Source organism: Cnephaeus nilssonii (assembly GCF_951640355.1).
Source record: "Cnephaeus nilssonii genome assembly, chromosome: 7".
Classification (NCBI taxonomy): domain Eukaryota; kingdom Metazoa; phylum Chordata; class Mammalia; order Chiroptera; family Vespertilionidae; genus Cnephaeus; species Cnephaeus nilssonii.
In genome coordinates, this window is record NC_137078.1 from 66,657,184 (window position 1) to 66,673,016 (window position 15,833).

Below are 15,833 nucleotides of genomic sequence, written 5' to 3' on the forward strand. Positions count from 1 at the left end.
CATACTAATGGTAACACTAAACTCTTAGCATATACATATATTTTTCCACCTGACTAGACTGTGAAATCTGTGATGAATAGTGTCAAGTTTTAATCTTTTTCATAACTGGCATACAGCAAAGAACATTAGCACAAAATATATTACAATAATTGGCTAGATCAGTAAACATAAACTCTACTATAGTAATAAAAATAATTTTTTTAAAGTATATTACCTTCATCTACTGTGAGAGAACCAAGTAAAAAGCATGGCAAGTTCTTTTTATTCTGCTTAGCATGTCGACAAGCAAGTCGGATTGTCTTTTCAGTTACCACAAGTTTTGGATTTCTGAAAAACAACAAGTCTTTTATAAAGGCAGTGGATCTGATATCCTAAAAAACCCTCCTGCCATGAAATGCTGTCTGAAATATAACTCACATCTTTAAATATATACAGAAAAATCATTGTCGGAAAATCCCAGGGTCAAAGGCAGGGCATAGGAAGGGCTGCCTGGAAATCAGAACTACAATAAGCAGACACTGAGGATATATCTGTTCTCCAGGCACTTGCTTACTTTTATGAATCAGAACAGGGGATGAGAAACTATGAGGCTAGCCTCCTGTTTTTGTAAAATTTGACAAATAGTCACATCCATTGTTTTCTTATCTAGTATTAAATATAAAACAAAAATAAATATTATCCGAATGTTTAAAGAAATATAAAAGGGACTAAAATATGAGCAAGGAACAAGATTCTATTAAAAATACTAGCCCTGCCGAAACCGGTTTGGCTCAGTGGGTAGAGCGTCGGCCTGCGGACTCAAGGGTCCCGGGTTCGATTCCGGTCAAGGGCATGTACCTTGGTTGCGGGCACATCCCCAGTAGGGGGTGTGCAGGAGGCAGCTGATCGATGTTTCTCTCTCATCGATGTTTCTAACTCTCTATCCCTCTCTCTTCCTCTCTGTAAAAAATCAATAAAATATATTAAAAAAAAAAAAAAATACTAGCCCTGACCGGTTTTCTCAGTGGTTAGAGCGTCAGGCCATGGATTGAAAGGTCCTGGGTTCGATTCGGGTCGAGGGCATGTACGTTGGTTGCTGGCTCGATCCCCAGTAGGGGGCGCGCAGGAGGCAGCTGATCGATGTTTCTCTCATCAATGTTTCTAACTATCTCTCTCCCTTCCTCTCTGTAAAAAAAAAATCAATAAAAATATATTTTATATATATATATATATATATTTAAAAAAATACTAGCCAATTTGAAAAAAACACACAAAAGACTTGCAGACTTAAAAATAGAATCAATTAAAAACTCAGAGGATTATATAATCAACTGGGGATAGGTACACAAATGTTTATTATTCTATAAACTATACATATACTACATAATAAAAGGCTAATATGCAAATTGTCCCCTCGACCAGGAGTTCAAACAGGAGATTAACCAGGGTGCGGGGCCAGCCAACTGCCCTGTGGCCCCTCCCCCCTGCTGGCCTGATTGGGGCTGGTTGGGGCAGGCTGGCCAGACCCCATCTGTGCACGAATTTGTACACAGGGCCTCTGGTATATTATAAAGAATCTTTCACATACTGGTATACTATACTTCCATGTTTAAAAAACCTAAATGAACAGGTTAGATGGCAACTAAGCACAGCTACAAAGAAAATAGAGTTGAAGAACAAAAGGAATTGCTCAAAATGTAGCACAGAAAGATTAATAGGAAATACAGAGAGACAAGGAGAAAAGCATGAACAAGTCTAACAAATATTTAATTGAACTTCTCAAAGACTGTTTGTCAGATACCACCTTTCCCTCAAATACTCTCTGACTTGTATCTTCCCTTTAGTTCTTCTATTCAGTAGATCATCAAATGCTATAAACTGTTTCTTCAAAACCACCTTGTTTCATTCTTTCCTCTTGATCTCAATACTGCTCTAAACCCTTATAATAGCTATTTATTGAAAACTTCCTATGTTCCAGGCACTGTGCCGACTGATTCTTTATAGAGTGACTCATTTAAGCCTTATGAGAGTACTATGAAACAAGTTATCATTATCCCCATCTTATAAATAAGGAAATTGATCCTTAGCTACTTTACTGAGGTCACATAAATAAGAAATAGTAAAGTTAGGCCCTGGCTGGTTTGGCTCAGTGGATAGAGCGTCGGCCTGCGGACTGAAGGGTCCCAGGTTCGATTCCGGCCAAGGGCACATGCCTGGGGTTGCGGGCTCGATCCCCAGTGCGGGGCGTGCAGGAGGCAGCCGATCAGTGATTCTCTCTCATCATTGATGTTTCTATCTCTCTCTCTCCCTCTCCCTTCCTCTCTAAGATCAATAAATTAAAAAAAAAAAAAAAAGAAATAGTAAAGTTAGGATTTGACCCTCTAAGAGGTATGATTCCAGTTATAGCTCCTTAAACCAATATGGCATAAATCTGTTTCTTATATAACAGCAAAACCATCTCACAGCTAGGCTGACTCTAAGTTTTCCCTACTATGATCCATCCTTAAAATTCTGCTTTTAGCCGAAGCCGGTTTGGCTCAGTGGATAGAGCGTCAGCCTGCGGACTCAAGGGTCCCGGGTTCGATTCCGGTTAAGGGCATGTACCTTGGTTGCGGGCACATCCCCAGTGTGGGGTGTGCAGGAGGCAGCTGATCGATGTTTCTCTCTCATCGATGTTTCTAACTCTCTATCCCTCTCTCTTCCTCTCTGTAAAAAATCAATAAAATATATTTAAAAAAAAATTCTGCTTTTAACAAGAAACCCCCTTATATAACAAAATCTCAATGGATCTCTATTTTCTAACACTTTAAGCCTAAGTTTCTATGTCTTTTTTTCAAGATCCTGGCCATATTTATGGTATTATATATTCCTTCTAATATGGTCTAATCACTCAAAATCAATTCAATCTTTTTAATGCTATACAAAGACATCATGGTGAATTGAAGCATTATAAAAAATCCTTACAGTTTTTATTATTTAGTCTCTTTTGAATTCTTATAATACTTAGAACTTTAGGTTTGCAGACTATTTTAACTGAAATTATTTCTCAAAAGCATGAAGAATATATTTAAGAAGCAGCAAAAGGGAAGAAACTCTGAATAGGAAAGTAAAAAAATAAAATTAGTCAGAGTTATCAATTTTGCCTTAAACACTGTTTTGACTCCTGTTTTTACTGGTTTGAACTGAAAAGAGAAACATCTTATACCTGTAGTAATTAAGATGTAAATTGATGAAATCTCCAATTGGCATTGGGTTCCAAAGTGCACATTTTGATGGAGGAAAATAAAATGGTACCATCCTGCTTGAAGAAAACCTTAAAAGAAAATTTTCAAATCAAAGAACAATGAAAAGCAAACTTAGTAGAAATGTTATAAGAAACAGTTTAACTTTATATGATGAAGTTTTGCAGATTACTTTTGTTATTTTAGAAGAGTTGAAAATATTTTTAAAAAGTAGAAGAAAAAAATCACTTGTAGCTACTATCAAGAGAAGCACTATAAATTTAGGTATAGCTTTTTTCTTATGCATACATAAATTTACATATATGCAAGTTTTTAAAAAAAGAACCAGGAGTACTAATCTTATAAAATCCTCTTTTAATAACAGAAAAACAGTATAAGTCATGACTAGGAGGTCAGTTTGATTCCTGGTCAGGGCACATACCTGGGGTTGCAGGCTCCATCCCCAGTAGGGGGTGTGCAGGAGGCAGCCGATCAATGATTCTCTCTCATCACTGATGTTTCTCTCTCTCCCTTCCTCTCTGAAATCAATAAAAATATATTAAAAAGAAAAAAAAAAGTCTGAAGAGTGGCCTGGCTGGGTGATTCCGTTGGTTGGAGCATCGTCCTGTATGCCAAAAGGTTGTGGGTTTGATTCCCCGTCAGGGCACATCATGTTTCCCGCTTCCTCTAAAATCAATACATCCTCCAGGGAGGATTTAAAAAAAAAGTCTGGAGATCAACTGTTTAGGTCTAAAACCTAGCTTCAAAATTTGCTAGCTGTGTGAACTTAATCAAGTTATTTAATGTCTCTGTGCCTCAGTTTCCTCACCTGTTAAACAGGATAATATCAGTATTCTAGAAAAATTCCTGGCTTATTATAAATATTAGTTAGGTATTTCTTTTTGCTCTCAGTATTCCATAGTACCTTTGAAGCCCAATCTACACTACTTCAGGTTTACTTCATCGTAGTATAGAGTAGAAGTCACATCAGGTTTAAATCCTGGCTATACCACTTACCAATTGTATAACTTTAGCTTGGTTAACCTCTCTAGGCTACAGTTTCCTCATTTAAGAAAAAAAAAGAGGAAGGTAATAATAGTATTTACAATTCATAGGTTTCTTGTAAAAAGTAATTAAGAATAATGCACGCTAAGTACCTGGCACAGTAAGATTTCAATAAATGTTGTGAATCTTTTGCTTAATCTAAGGTATACACTTAGACTTTGGAGGCAGGGGAGACAAAAACACCCTTTAATTGGATGCAAAATTTTGCATGTATGTATATAAGAATTTTTTCTCAGGAAATGAAATGCATGGCTACCAGCTATTTAAAGCAGTTTGTAACTTCAAAATAATTCAATATTGCTATCCTAAAATCCATAGATTACTGAAAACCAGAAGCTTTACTAAACAAACAAACCAATCAACAGAAAACTAGAGTTGAGTATTATTTTTACAAACACACACAAAAATACTAGAATTGAATATGCCAGGAATAATCAGTTTTAAAGACATATATTTTTTTTACCAAGAATATAAGGAATAAATTTGACCCAAAAATAAGTTAGCAAAGAGAAGAACTGTTGACAAATTTTCAAAGAATAAGAGATGGCAGTAGAACAGAAGGGCCAAAAATAAGTGAAAGACATATGATAGCCTCTTTGGGTCACGTTTCCATTGTCTTCATCAAGAACATCTGGCACAAAGAAAGGCAATACAGAGAATAAAGGTCACTCATGGATGCGATTCTAGTTTAGAAGAAAATAATTCACTTGTCAGCACTAATTGTTCTTCCCTGAGGGAAAAAAGAACAATAAATGATCCAAAGAAGCAAATAACACAGTCAATTTGCATGGTCCCCTTAGTACTGACAGACTGAGAAAACTGGAGACAGGTGGCAAGCTCCTCCTTCCTACTCCACAGTATCCTGGAAAAAGGCTTAGGGACATTTAAGGCAACTAGGTATCTCCAATGTGAAATTTTTCCCACCACGGAATTAGGGTTTAGAAGCAAGGAACCCAAGCACTTTCCCACTTGTCTAGGATATAAATAAATTTTTAACCTTAAGAGTTTAGGTACTATTTTCTATCAATAAAAAAATCCTCTGTGAAACTAAAATAAGGGAAGGAGGGAATGAGACTAAAATTTACCAAGTGCCTACTATGTGCCAGACCCTTTAGTAATCTTATTTAACCATTCACAAAAACCCTTCTGTTACAAAGAAATTACTATCCCCAATTTACAGATGAGGAAACTGAGGCTTAGTGAAGTTAATTAATTTGATCAAGGGCATCCACCTAATAAGTGGCAGGGCTGAGACACAGACCCAGATTTTCCTGATTCTAATTTTTTTTTCTTCTATTTCACCCTATCTTTCCAAGTTATGTGAGCAGCTGTAAAAAAAGTTGTATAAAAATATTTCTATACCTGGTGTTCATCTGGGACCCTGCACGAAGATATAGAGGCTCCACAATAGTTGGTGAATGAATTATTAAATTTCAAATGCTCAGTATCCTAAAGAAGAGAGTATTACTAATGAGTGACAAAATAAAAAAAACACACACGATTTAACCACTTATTAACAAATTACAGACAAACTTAGGTTACTTATTGTACCTATTCATTATTTAGAAGATATTTATTATTATTATTATTATTATTTGGTTAATCCTCACCCGAGGCTATTTTTGTCATTGGTTTTTCGAGAGAATGGAAGGGAGGGGTAGAGACCGAGAGAAATATGATGTGAGAGAGTCACATTGATTGGTTGCTTCTCCCACACACCCCGACCTGTGCCGGAGATTGAGCCTACAACCAAGGTATGTGCCTTAAACTGGAATTGAACCCGAGATCGATGCTCTAACCACTTAGCCAAACCAGCTAGGGCTAGAAGATATTTTTTGGATAAACTCAGAGGCTGAAAATATTTACAAGAACAAAATTCTATTGAAAATGCCCTTGTAAGGTTGACTAAGATCCTCTTGGAGATATCTGGACTTCATGAAGAGCTTCTGTGGATGCAAGTTTTAAACTCTAAAGCCCTTCTATGATTCTTGGTTGTCATGGATAACAGTATTTAGCTTCTTGATCACTGTAACTCACTGTAACACTATAAAATGCCATTAAGCAGAAGAGGTTTAAAACTCCATATTTCTCTCTCATTAATGATGTTTCTATCTCTCTCTCTCTTCCTCTCCCTTCCTCCCTGAAATCAATCTATAATAATAAAAGCATAATATGTTAATTAGACTGGACAGCCGGATGACCTTCCGTGCGAAGCCGGGGATGTGAGGTCCAAGCCCCTTGCATGAATTTCGCTCATCGGGCCTCTAGTTGGGTATATAAAACAATACACATGAGACAGTTTATTCTCCCAGTACCACCCAAGCAATTAAAGCTAGGGAAACTAAAACCACATAACACCTATACCTAGCAAAATATATTCTCCTTGGACAATGGCATCCTGTGTCAAATAGAAATCATCAAGTCATCCTTACCTCTCCTTCATCTTCCCCATAAAATTTCTGTCTTTCCATCTCCACCTAGTTCCTTGACTTCATCAACTCACCAGATTTACTGTAAACTCCCCACAGTGCTGCTAGAAGGTTATTTCTATATAAATCTGACCTAAATATTTTCCTGCTTTAAAAGTTGATGGCTCTTCTTTATATACAGAACAAAAAACCATCACAATCTGGTCCACCCTATTATTCCAACTGGTTCCCTTATCCACTCATCCTACATCCCATTCCAACTGAACACTTGCAGTTCCCCGAGTCTGAGTACCTGCACAGACTGTCTGTCCCCTTTACTTGGAATGCCCTGGTAAACCCCCAACATCCTTCACAATCCAACTCTAACACTACTTCCTCTGTAAAACCATCTCCTACCTAGACATCATGGTGATTTCATTTTCGCCTGTGTTCATACACATAGCATTTTCACACTTGCTTGTTTACACGTTATTTACAGTGGACCACGAACTGCAAACATTAACCGATCCCTTACTATGTAGCTGTTTGAGCTAGACAATGGGGGATTAACGAGCATCGAGGGTTTCAGTCCTCAAGAAAATTTCTCAGTGCAAACAACTATAAACAGCACGTCATCGACTGAAAACCGCTTTCACATACCTAAGCAAAAGTGATTCTCCAGGAATCCGTGATCCGCTTATTCATCCCACTAGTTCCGCCGGCTCCTGGAGGGCTGAACCCAACGCGGGGTCCTGAACGTCGCCCACGGTCCTCCTCCGGTCCCCGCTTCGGCCTCTCCGTGGAAACCGAAGCATGAAGCCCGAATCACCGCAACCTCCGTTGAGGCCGGATCTGTTTGTTGAACCGAAACAGAGGTTGGCTCCAGGAAACGCCTCCACCGACTCCGCCCTGAGACGTTGGGGTCGCGGGAACTGAGGCGGCAAACACTAGCTCGTCGAACCGAAACCCGCGCCGCGCCCGCTGACTGGTCAGAAACCCGACCCATCAGGGCGCAGGGGCGGTGCTGGAAGCATTACGCACGTTCTCCGCGACGGGCTTGGGAACCAGCCAATCAGCGCCCCGAACAGGCCAGCGTCCGACCAATCCCAAGCCTCCTTAGAGAAATGAGGTCGACACCGGGGTTCCAGGATCAGGTTCCGGAGGATTTAAACACTTGATTTTCTTAAACGGTTAAGTTCCGGGGTGGGGCGGGCCTTGCACACGCGCAATGAAAAGCCCAGCCTGGCCGAAGTGAGCCTGGCGGAGGAAGTGCTCGCTTCCTTTGTCGTCTTTCCGCGAGGAGAAGCGGGAGAAACCCTTTACTTGAATTGGCAAAAGATTTCTCCCAGTATTTTCCTAAGAAGCGCCCGCTTTTCCATAACAAATATCTTTTAAGAAAATTTCTTCATATATTAATGGCATATGGTATAATATATATGGCATATGTGTATATTATGAGGCATATGGTATTAATATTAATATTGGTGTGACTTGTATAAGTATCTCCACAATTAATATTGGTTAATTAGGCCTTCTCGGCCCTTTTCTTACATAATTGTCCTAACCATCAAAGTAGGGTTAAAGATCGCACAAACTAGTGAGTCAGGATTTGAAATGCCACTTACTTTCCTCTAATTTTCTTTAAAACTACTTTAAGATATCGGAAAGAGAAATGTAAGATTATATGAATTAGACAAAAAAGAAGAGATAAGCATAACACATAATTCCCTACCCCGGGACATAGTGACATCCTTCCAAAGTGTACAGTATGGAAGGGGGAGGTGGCAGTAAATTTACAGGGGAGAAATCTGACCAACATATTTCAGCCACATAATCAAGACTAACATTAGTGATGGGTCATGTTGATAGTATGTACACTTACGCTGTGATGAAAATGGCACTTTAGTGTCTTCCTTCCAATAACCTATATCTCAGTCTCGGGAAGAACATCAGATCAATTCCAATCATGGGGAATCCTATAAAATCCCTGACCTGTACTAAAAACTGTCAAAGTTATCAAAAGCAAGGGAAGTCAGAAACTAGTCAAGGCGCCTAAAGCGATATGACAACTAAATTTAATGTGGTATGGTGAATAGGATCATGGAACAGAAAAATGACACTACTTTAAAAACTAAGACAATCTAAATAAATGAAGGACTTTAATAATATTGTACCAATATTGTAACAAATGCACCATACTAAATATTAATTGTAACAAATGCACCATACTAAATATATTAATAATAGGGGAAGCTGTGTGTATATGGGGTACATGGAAACTTGTACTACATTCTCATTTTTTTCTGTAAATCTAAAACTGTTCTAAAAAATAAAGTCTGGTTATAAAGAAAAAGGGAAGACAAGAGGAGAGCTGAAGCATATGCTATTTTTTGAACAACAAAATAAAATATCTTATTGTTGCTTAATAATAACTCAAATACTAAAAAGAACTTCAATTAAACATTGTATTACTATTGGACTTCTAAACAGGACATACATTTAATGCTATGCATAGTGTAGATGCTATTACAACTGAATAAAGAGAGAAGTAAGCTTCATTTTAGGACTTTATTTATTGAAATAAAATCTACAAATGGTATAACAAGGACCTACTACAAACTAAGCTTCCTGCAATGTGGAACAAATGGAGAACTGGAAGGACATGACTAGCATAGAACAAAGGTACAATTTTATAGACAGGGTAATAAGAGGTAATAATCCAAAGCAAATATGAATTATTGTTAGATTGCAAGCCAGTTCAAACAGACTGAATATATGCTATGCTATTCTTTAATCCCTATTTATATATATTTATGTCATTTCAGTACACTATGTACTTGTTATGGCTATTGGCCTTAACAGAGAAAAGCTACCAGTTTTATATTTCAAATTTGCAGGTTCTTTAATTTTCTTCACAGTGAACTATGTTACACTTTTTAACATATGAATTTGTTGCACAATGTTATAAGAAAAATATTGCAAAAGAAAAGAATCATCCAAAATTCTATATCCTAACATATCAACTGTCTTCTCCTTTATAGTCACTATCTGAGTGACATGTCCTTTATGATTAGACCAGGTAAATGTTCAGTGTTATAAATGCTGACGTTCCTGCTAATAGGCTGACTCTGAGAATTAAAGAGCTATTGTTATCACCAGGAACAGGGAAGTTGGAATCAGTTATCAATTCTGCTACTCATTTACTAAATTTCTCCAACACCCAACTTTCCCTTCCTCTATTTACACTTCTGAACTAAGCTGATTGCTTTTTAAAAACAACTACAGTTTCACTTTTAAGGAACATCATATTTTAAAGGGAATTGCTAAAAAAATAAATAAATAAATAAATAAAGGGAATTGCTAATCTGTCAATTTATGCAAACTTCCTTTAAGATTCTTAAGACTCTTGTTAGAGGTGACAATAACAATTTATGTGTTAACTCATCTTGACTTTACTTATTTTTTAAAGCTTGGATTGTTTGGAATAAAGACTAGAATAAGTAAATAACACACACCAAATTTACTTTCAGTAAATTCTCTGAAAGTTTTTGCTAATCCGAGTTAATGTACCATCATCCTGATTTTGGATTCAAGAAAACTAGCTCCTTTGTTTTAAATTAAATGACCATAGGTGAATTTGTATAAATTTGTTGCACAAACAATGTTATAAGAAAATGAGTTTATTTCTAGGTTCTCTACTCTGTCTCATTGATCTATGTGTGTGTTTTTATGACAATACTGTCCTGTTTTAATTACCATAGTTTTGTAACATAGTTTGAAACCAGGGGGTGTGCTGCCTCCAGCTTTGTTCTTTTCTCAAGATTGTTTTGGCTATTTGAGGTCTTTTGTGGTTCAAAACAAATTTTAGGATTGTTTGTTCTAGATCTGTGAAAAATACCATTGGGATTTCAATAGGGATTTGCATTGAATCTGTATATTGCCTTGAGTAGTATGGACATTTGAACAATATTAATTTTTCCAATCTATAAGCACAGACTATCTTTACATTTATTTCTGTCTTCTTTAATTAATGTCTTGTAGTTTTCTGTATTTGGGTCTTTCAAATCCCTGGTGAAATTTTATTTTATTCTTTTGGATGTAATTGTAAATGGGATTGTTCTCTTTCAGAATGTTATGTATTGATTTTGTATCCTGCAACTTTATTTACTGAATTTGCCTATTCTAATTTTTTTTGGGGGGGGGACGTCTCTAGGGTTTTCTATATAGAATAGTAATAGCGTTCCCGTTGCAGGAAAAATCCTGCAATAGGGTTTCCTGCTGCACTCTACCCCGCCCTGCCTGCTCTCCTCCCTTGTCCCCCGCCCTGCCTTCTCCGCCAGCCCCCCTGCTTTTCACCCTTCTCCGCCAGCCTGCCAGCTCTTCTTCCTTCTCCCCTGGCACCGCCTCCGCTCCACCCTTCTCCCCCGCCCCGCCTTCTCCGCCAGCCCGCCTGCTTTTCCCTTCTCCCCCGGCCCCGCCTCCGCTCCTCCCTTCTCCCCCGCCCCGCCTTCTCCGCCAGCCTGCCTGCTTTTCCCTTCTCCCCCGGCCCCGCCTCCGCTCCTCCCTTCTCCCCCGCCCCGCCTTCTCCGCCAGCCTGCCTGCTTTTCTCCCTTCTCCCCCGCCCCGCCTTCTCCGCCAGCCTGCCTGCTCTCCTCCCTTCTCCCCCGCCCCGCCTTCTCCACCAGCCTGCCTGCTTTTCTCCCTTCTCCCCCGGCCCCGCCTCCGCTCCTCCCTTCTCCTCCCCCCGGCTTGCTTGCTTCTCCGCAGCTTTGCTCCCTTCTGCAGCTCTTGGCTTCTTTCTATGCTGTCTTGATATGCAAATTAGCCGCCATCTTTATTGGGGTAATTTGCATACTCATCCTGATTGTTTGGTGGGCGTGGCTTGGGCGTAGCGAAGGTGCGGTCAATTTGCATATTTCTCTATTATTAGGTAGGATGTTATCTGCAAATAGTGACAGTTTTACTTTTTCCAATTTTTAAAAATAATTTTAAAATATTTTTTTATTGATTTCAGAGGGGAAGGGAGAAGGAGAGAGAGATAGAAACATCAATGATGAGAATCATTCATTAGCTGCCTCCTGCACAACTCACACTGGGGATGGAGCCTGCAACCCGGGCATGTGTCCTGACCAGGAATGGAACCATGGTTCACAGGCTCAACCACTGAGCCATGCTGGCTGGGCTCTGTTCCAATTTGGATGCCTATTTCTTTTTCTTGTCTAATTGCTCAGGCTAGGACTTCCAATACTATATTGAATAAAAAGTAGGTCATGGTATAAGATACTTTTAAGGTATTGTTGAATTCTGTTTGCTCATATTTTATTGAGGATTTTTGCATCTAAATTCATCAGGAATATTGACCTGTAATTTTTGTGTGTGTGTGTGTGTGTGGCATCCTTGTCTGTTTTTGGTATTATGGTAATGCTAGCTTAATAAAATGTGTTGGAGTAGTTTCCATTTTCTATTTTTTTGGAGAAAGATTAGGAGGTACTAATGTTTGGTAGAATTCACCAGTGAAGATGTCAGGTCCTGGACTTTTGTTTGTTGGGAGGTTTTTGATTACTGATTCCATCTCCTTGCTAGTAATCTATCTGTTCAGATTTTTATTTCATCATAATTCAGTCTTGGTAGGTTGTATGCTTCTAGGAATTTATCAATTTATTCTAGGTTGTCTACTTTTTTGGTATATAGTTATCCATAGTGGACCTTTTGTATTTCTGTGGTATTAGTTGTAACATATTTTTAATTTCTAGTCTAAATCTTCCAGGAACCGTGGAGTTCCCTTAAAAGAGTGCATCATGACTTGGTTCAGTGGTTAGAGTGTCAGCGTGCAAATTCGATGCCCAGTCAAGGGCATGTACCAGGGTTGTGGATTCACTCCCAGGCCTCAGTTGGAGTGCATGCAGGAGACAACCAGTCAATGTGTCTTTCTCATATCACTGTTTCTCTTTCTTTCTCTCCCTCCCTTCCACTCCATCTGAAAAGCAATGGGAATAGGAAAAATATCCTCAGGTGAAGATTAACAAAAAACACACACCAGTGAATCATGTTACAACAATTAATACATTGTAATACTGTATAAAGAGTAATGAGACATAGTCCCTTCCTTTAAGGATCTCTAAATCTAGTGCGAAGATACACAATACACCACAGTGCTACAACAGAAGTAAACAAGGGACACAGTTAGTGGGGAGGTGGTATGTGTAGAAGCCCAAAAGAGGGGCACCTAACCCAGTTTTGAAAATTTAGAGAGAGCTTCCTAGAGGAGGTAAAATCTGAGTTGAATCCTGAAAAATGAATAGCATATACCAGCAAAGAGGTGTGGTGAAGAATGGGAAAGTGGAAGTATGGGAACAGATGATCTATCTCTAAAGGGCAATTATGATCAATAGGACAAATAAATGGTGATGAGGCCCTATTTCTGAAGCTCTTAGAGACTTCTCTAGGAACTTGACTATATACTGGGAATAGTATGCATGCATTGAATATATGGCCAAAAGACCTAATGTACTTGATAAATAAACACATATTGGTAGGAATGGGTTTTGAGGATACCTCTTGTTATACTTCTTTCTGAAATCAGTCTTATCTGTAATAAAACTTACTTTAAAGGGATTTTGTGAATATGAAACTTTTTATCTCCTAAGGTGGCAGTATTGTAGAGAAAGAATGCAGATTTTGAAGCCGTACATGCTGAGTTTGAAATTCACTTTGCTATCTACTAGTTATGTGGTCTTAAAGTATTTCCACTTTCTGGCTTTGTTTCTCCATCTGCAAAATGACAGTACTAACTTCACAGCAGTACAAGGATTTTATAAGGCAAGGCTGATGTTTAGCCAACACAACTTGTAAGACTCTATTGGTGGTTAAAATACTGAATTATTTTCATACTAGAGGCCCGGTGCATGAAATTTGTGCACTGGGGGGTCCCTCAGCCCAGCCTACACCCTCTCGCATTCTGGGACCCTTTGGGGAATGTCTGCCTGCTGTGGAGGTGGGAGAGGCTCCCACCACGGCTGCTGCGCTCGACAGCAGTGAGCCCAGCATCTGGCGCCTGTCAGTCAGCTGAGCGGCAATCCAGCTATGGGAGCACACTGACTACCAGCGGGCAGCTCCTGCGTTGAGTGTCTGCCCCCTGGTGGTCAGTGCGCCTCACAGTGACTGGTCGTTCAGTCACTTAGGCTTTTATATATATAGATGAGTTGGTATATAGCTACCACCCGAGCACTTTGTGTACCATTCACTCCTCTCCTGGGACATCAATGACTTTCCATGATCCAACAATTAGAGGGTTGATGCCCAGCACAGCAAATCCTGGCCCAGAAATCTCTACAGATATTCTAATTGTAATGATTATTAAATGGTAATGTAAGTGAAATGTACTTGATGATAAATAAACACATATAGGTAGGAGTGGGTTTTGAGGATACCTCTTGTATCCTCAGAAAAGGTAATGAAAGTCAAATACCTGGTACATAGTGGATATTCAATATATATTCATTCAATTTATTTCATCTATGGATTCAATCTATGGATTCAGATAAAGAATGGCCCTCTACTGGGTAACATCCACTTATTCAATATATATTTATTGAGTCATATTATTATTGAAGGTCTGTTGTCTGCATTTAGGTGGAACTCATTGTTTCTCTGCCACCACCAAGGAGTAGGAGCACTATTATAATGCTAAGAAGGAGTTAAATGTTCAAGCATCAGAGTAGCATGATGTCTTTCATGAATTCTAGTCTCCTTGGCTTGGCTCCATGTGACTACATGGTGTGGTAAGATATGTGTTTTTGAAAAACTCTTCCATGTGTCTCCTCTCTCTGTTCACAAAACTACTCACACTACTAAACACTTCCGGTTACCAAATGCTTTCTATATGGTTTGAGCCCACATACATCATCATAAACATTCTGTTGCAAACATCCTCTTGGTCCTTTCTCCTTCTGTTGTACTTGTTTGACAAAACTCCTACCCTGACTAAACTCAACAATCTCTCTTCTTTATGCCTGCATCTGAACAGTCAAACATCTTCAAATATTTTAAATCCATGATCTTGATAAAATTTATGACAGAGACCTTAACCTGCACATAATCAATCAATAGGTAGGGCCTGTGGAAGGAGCTAGAACCTGTGGAAGGAGCTCTAGAGTAGTGCAACCTCTTAGCATGGGCAGCTATTAACCCAAAGGTCAGGGAGGAGCTCTTGTGGGTGATGCCAAGGTTGTGAGTCCCAGCCTCACTGAGGGACTGGCTTATGGTAGTTTGTGCACATGGCTTGCTATGTCTGTACATACTGGATTACAATAGTTTCTTTTTCCAGATTAAATCCTTTTTGGAACACCTAATTGATTCTCTTTGATAGTTGACAAACTCAACCACCAAATGAGTTCCTAATGTTGCTCAGAAGTCCTACTGATTGGTTTTCTTTAGAAAACCAATTTTCTACTCTCAAAGATGTCTGTTTCATACTTCTGTCTTCTCAAACATCTGACTCCCATCTCTTTACCCTCAGCTGATACTGCCTTTTCTTTTTTGAGAAAATGAAGTTATCAGACAGGAATGCTTCCTTATCTTCAAACTTTCCTGTAACTATACCTTTCTTGCAACTCCTATTATAAATTAACTTCTTTGTCTCTGAGTCCTTTTAAGTAATGTAAGGTCCCTCACGTGCCCTTTGGAACCCATGTGATTTTTCTTCTCAAGGGATTACCTCTGTTCCTTTCTTTCATATCAATCTTAGTAGCTTAAATAAAAGCTCTAGTACAGCATTGTCCAATAGAACATTTTGTGATGATGGATATGTTCTGTATGTACATTGTCCAGTACAATTGCCACCAGCTACATGTGATTATTGAGCAATTGAAATGTTGAGGAGGCTAAAAGGCTAATTCCAATGTAACCCTGATATTTTTTGGGGGGCTAGCAATTTGAATCCATGCCAGCAAGCCCAGTGTACATTCTTGATAACCTATAATTAAGTCACTACCTCTTTCCCAGAAACTGGTCTTGCAGGACCTGTTAGAGGCCATAAAACTGTGAACAGTTTTCTGCCCTGGAGGGAGGGTTATTAATGCTGGCGCCAGGCCAGACCATCAAATATGGCCTGGAGACCCCCAACACCTGGGGGCTCTCTTGCAAACCCCGAGAAAAGGAA

The 15,833-nt window shown here is 39.0% G+C and overlaps 1 protein-coding gene across 3 annotated transcripts in view; it reads right to left on the reverse strand.

The window, feature by feature from the left end:
- The window catches only part of STIL (STIL centriolar assembly protein), a 46,820-nt gene extending 39,214 nt beyond the window's left edge, over nucleotides 1–7,606 (reverse strand). For 2 of the 3 annotated variants that reach the window (XM_079776828.1, XM_079776826.1), the window contains exons 1-4: nucleotides 7,334–7,606; nucleotides 5,628–5,714; nucleotides 3,185–3,292; nucleotides 215–327 (exon numbers count right to left, since the gene is read on the reverse strand). In XM_079776828.1, the coding sequence (XP_079632954.1) occupies nucleotides 215–327; nucleotides 3,185–3,292; nucleotides 5,628–5,638 (232 nt within the window). In that variant the 5' untranslated portion in view covers nucleotides 5,639–5,714; nucleotides 7,334–7,606. Of the gene's footprint in view, nucleotides 1–214; nucleotides 328–3,184; nucleotides 3,293–5,627; nucleotides 5,715–7,090 lie in introns of all 3 variants that reach the window. The other variant, XM_079776827.1, reaches the window with a different exon arrangement.
- Nucleotides 7,607–15,833: the final 8,227 nt, after the last annotated feature.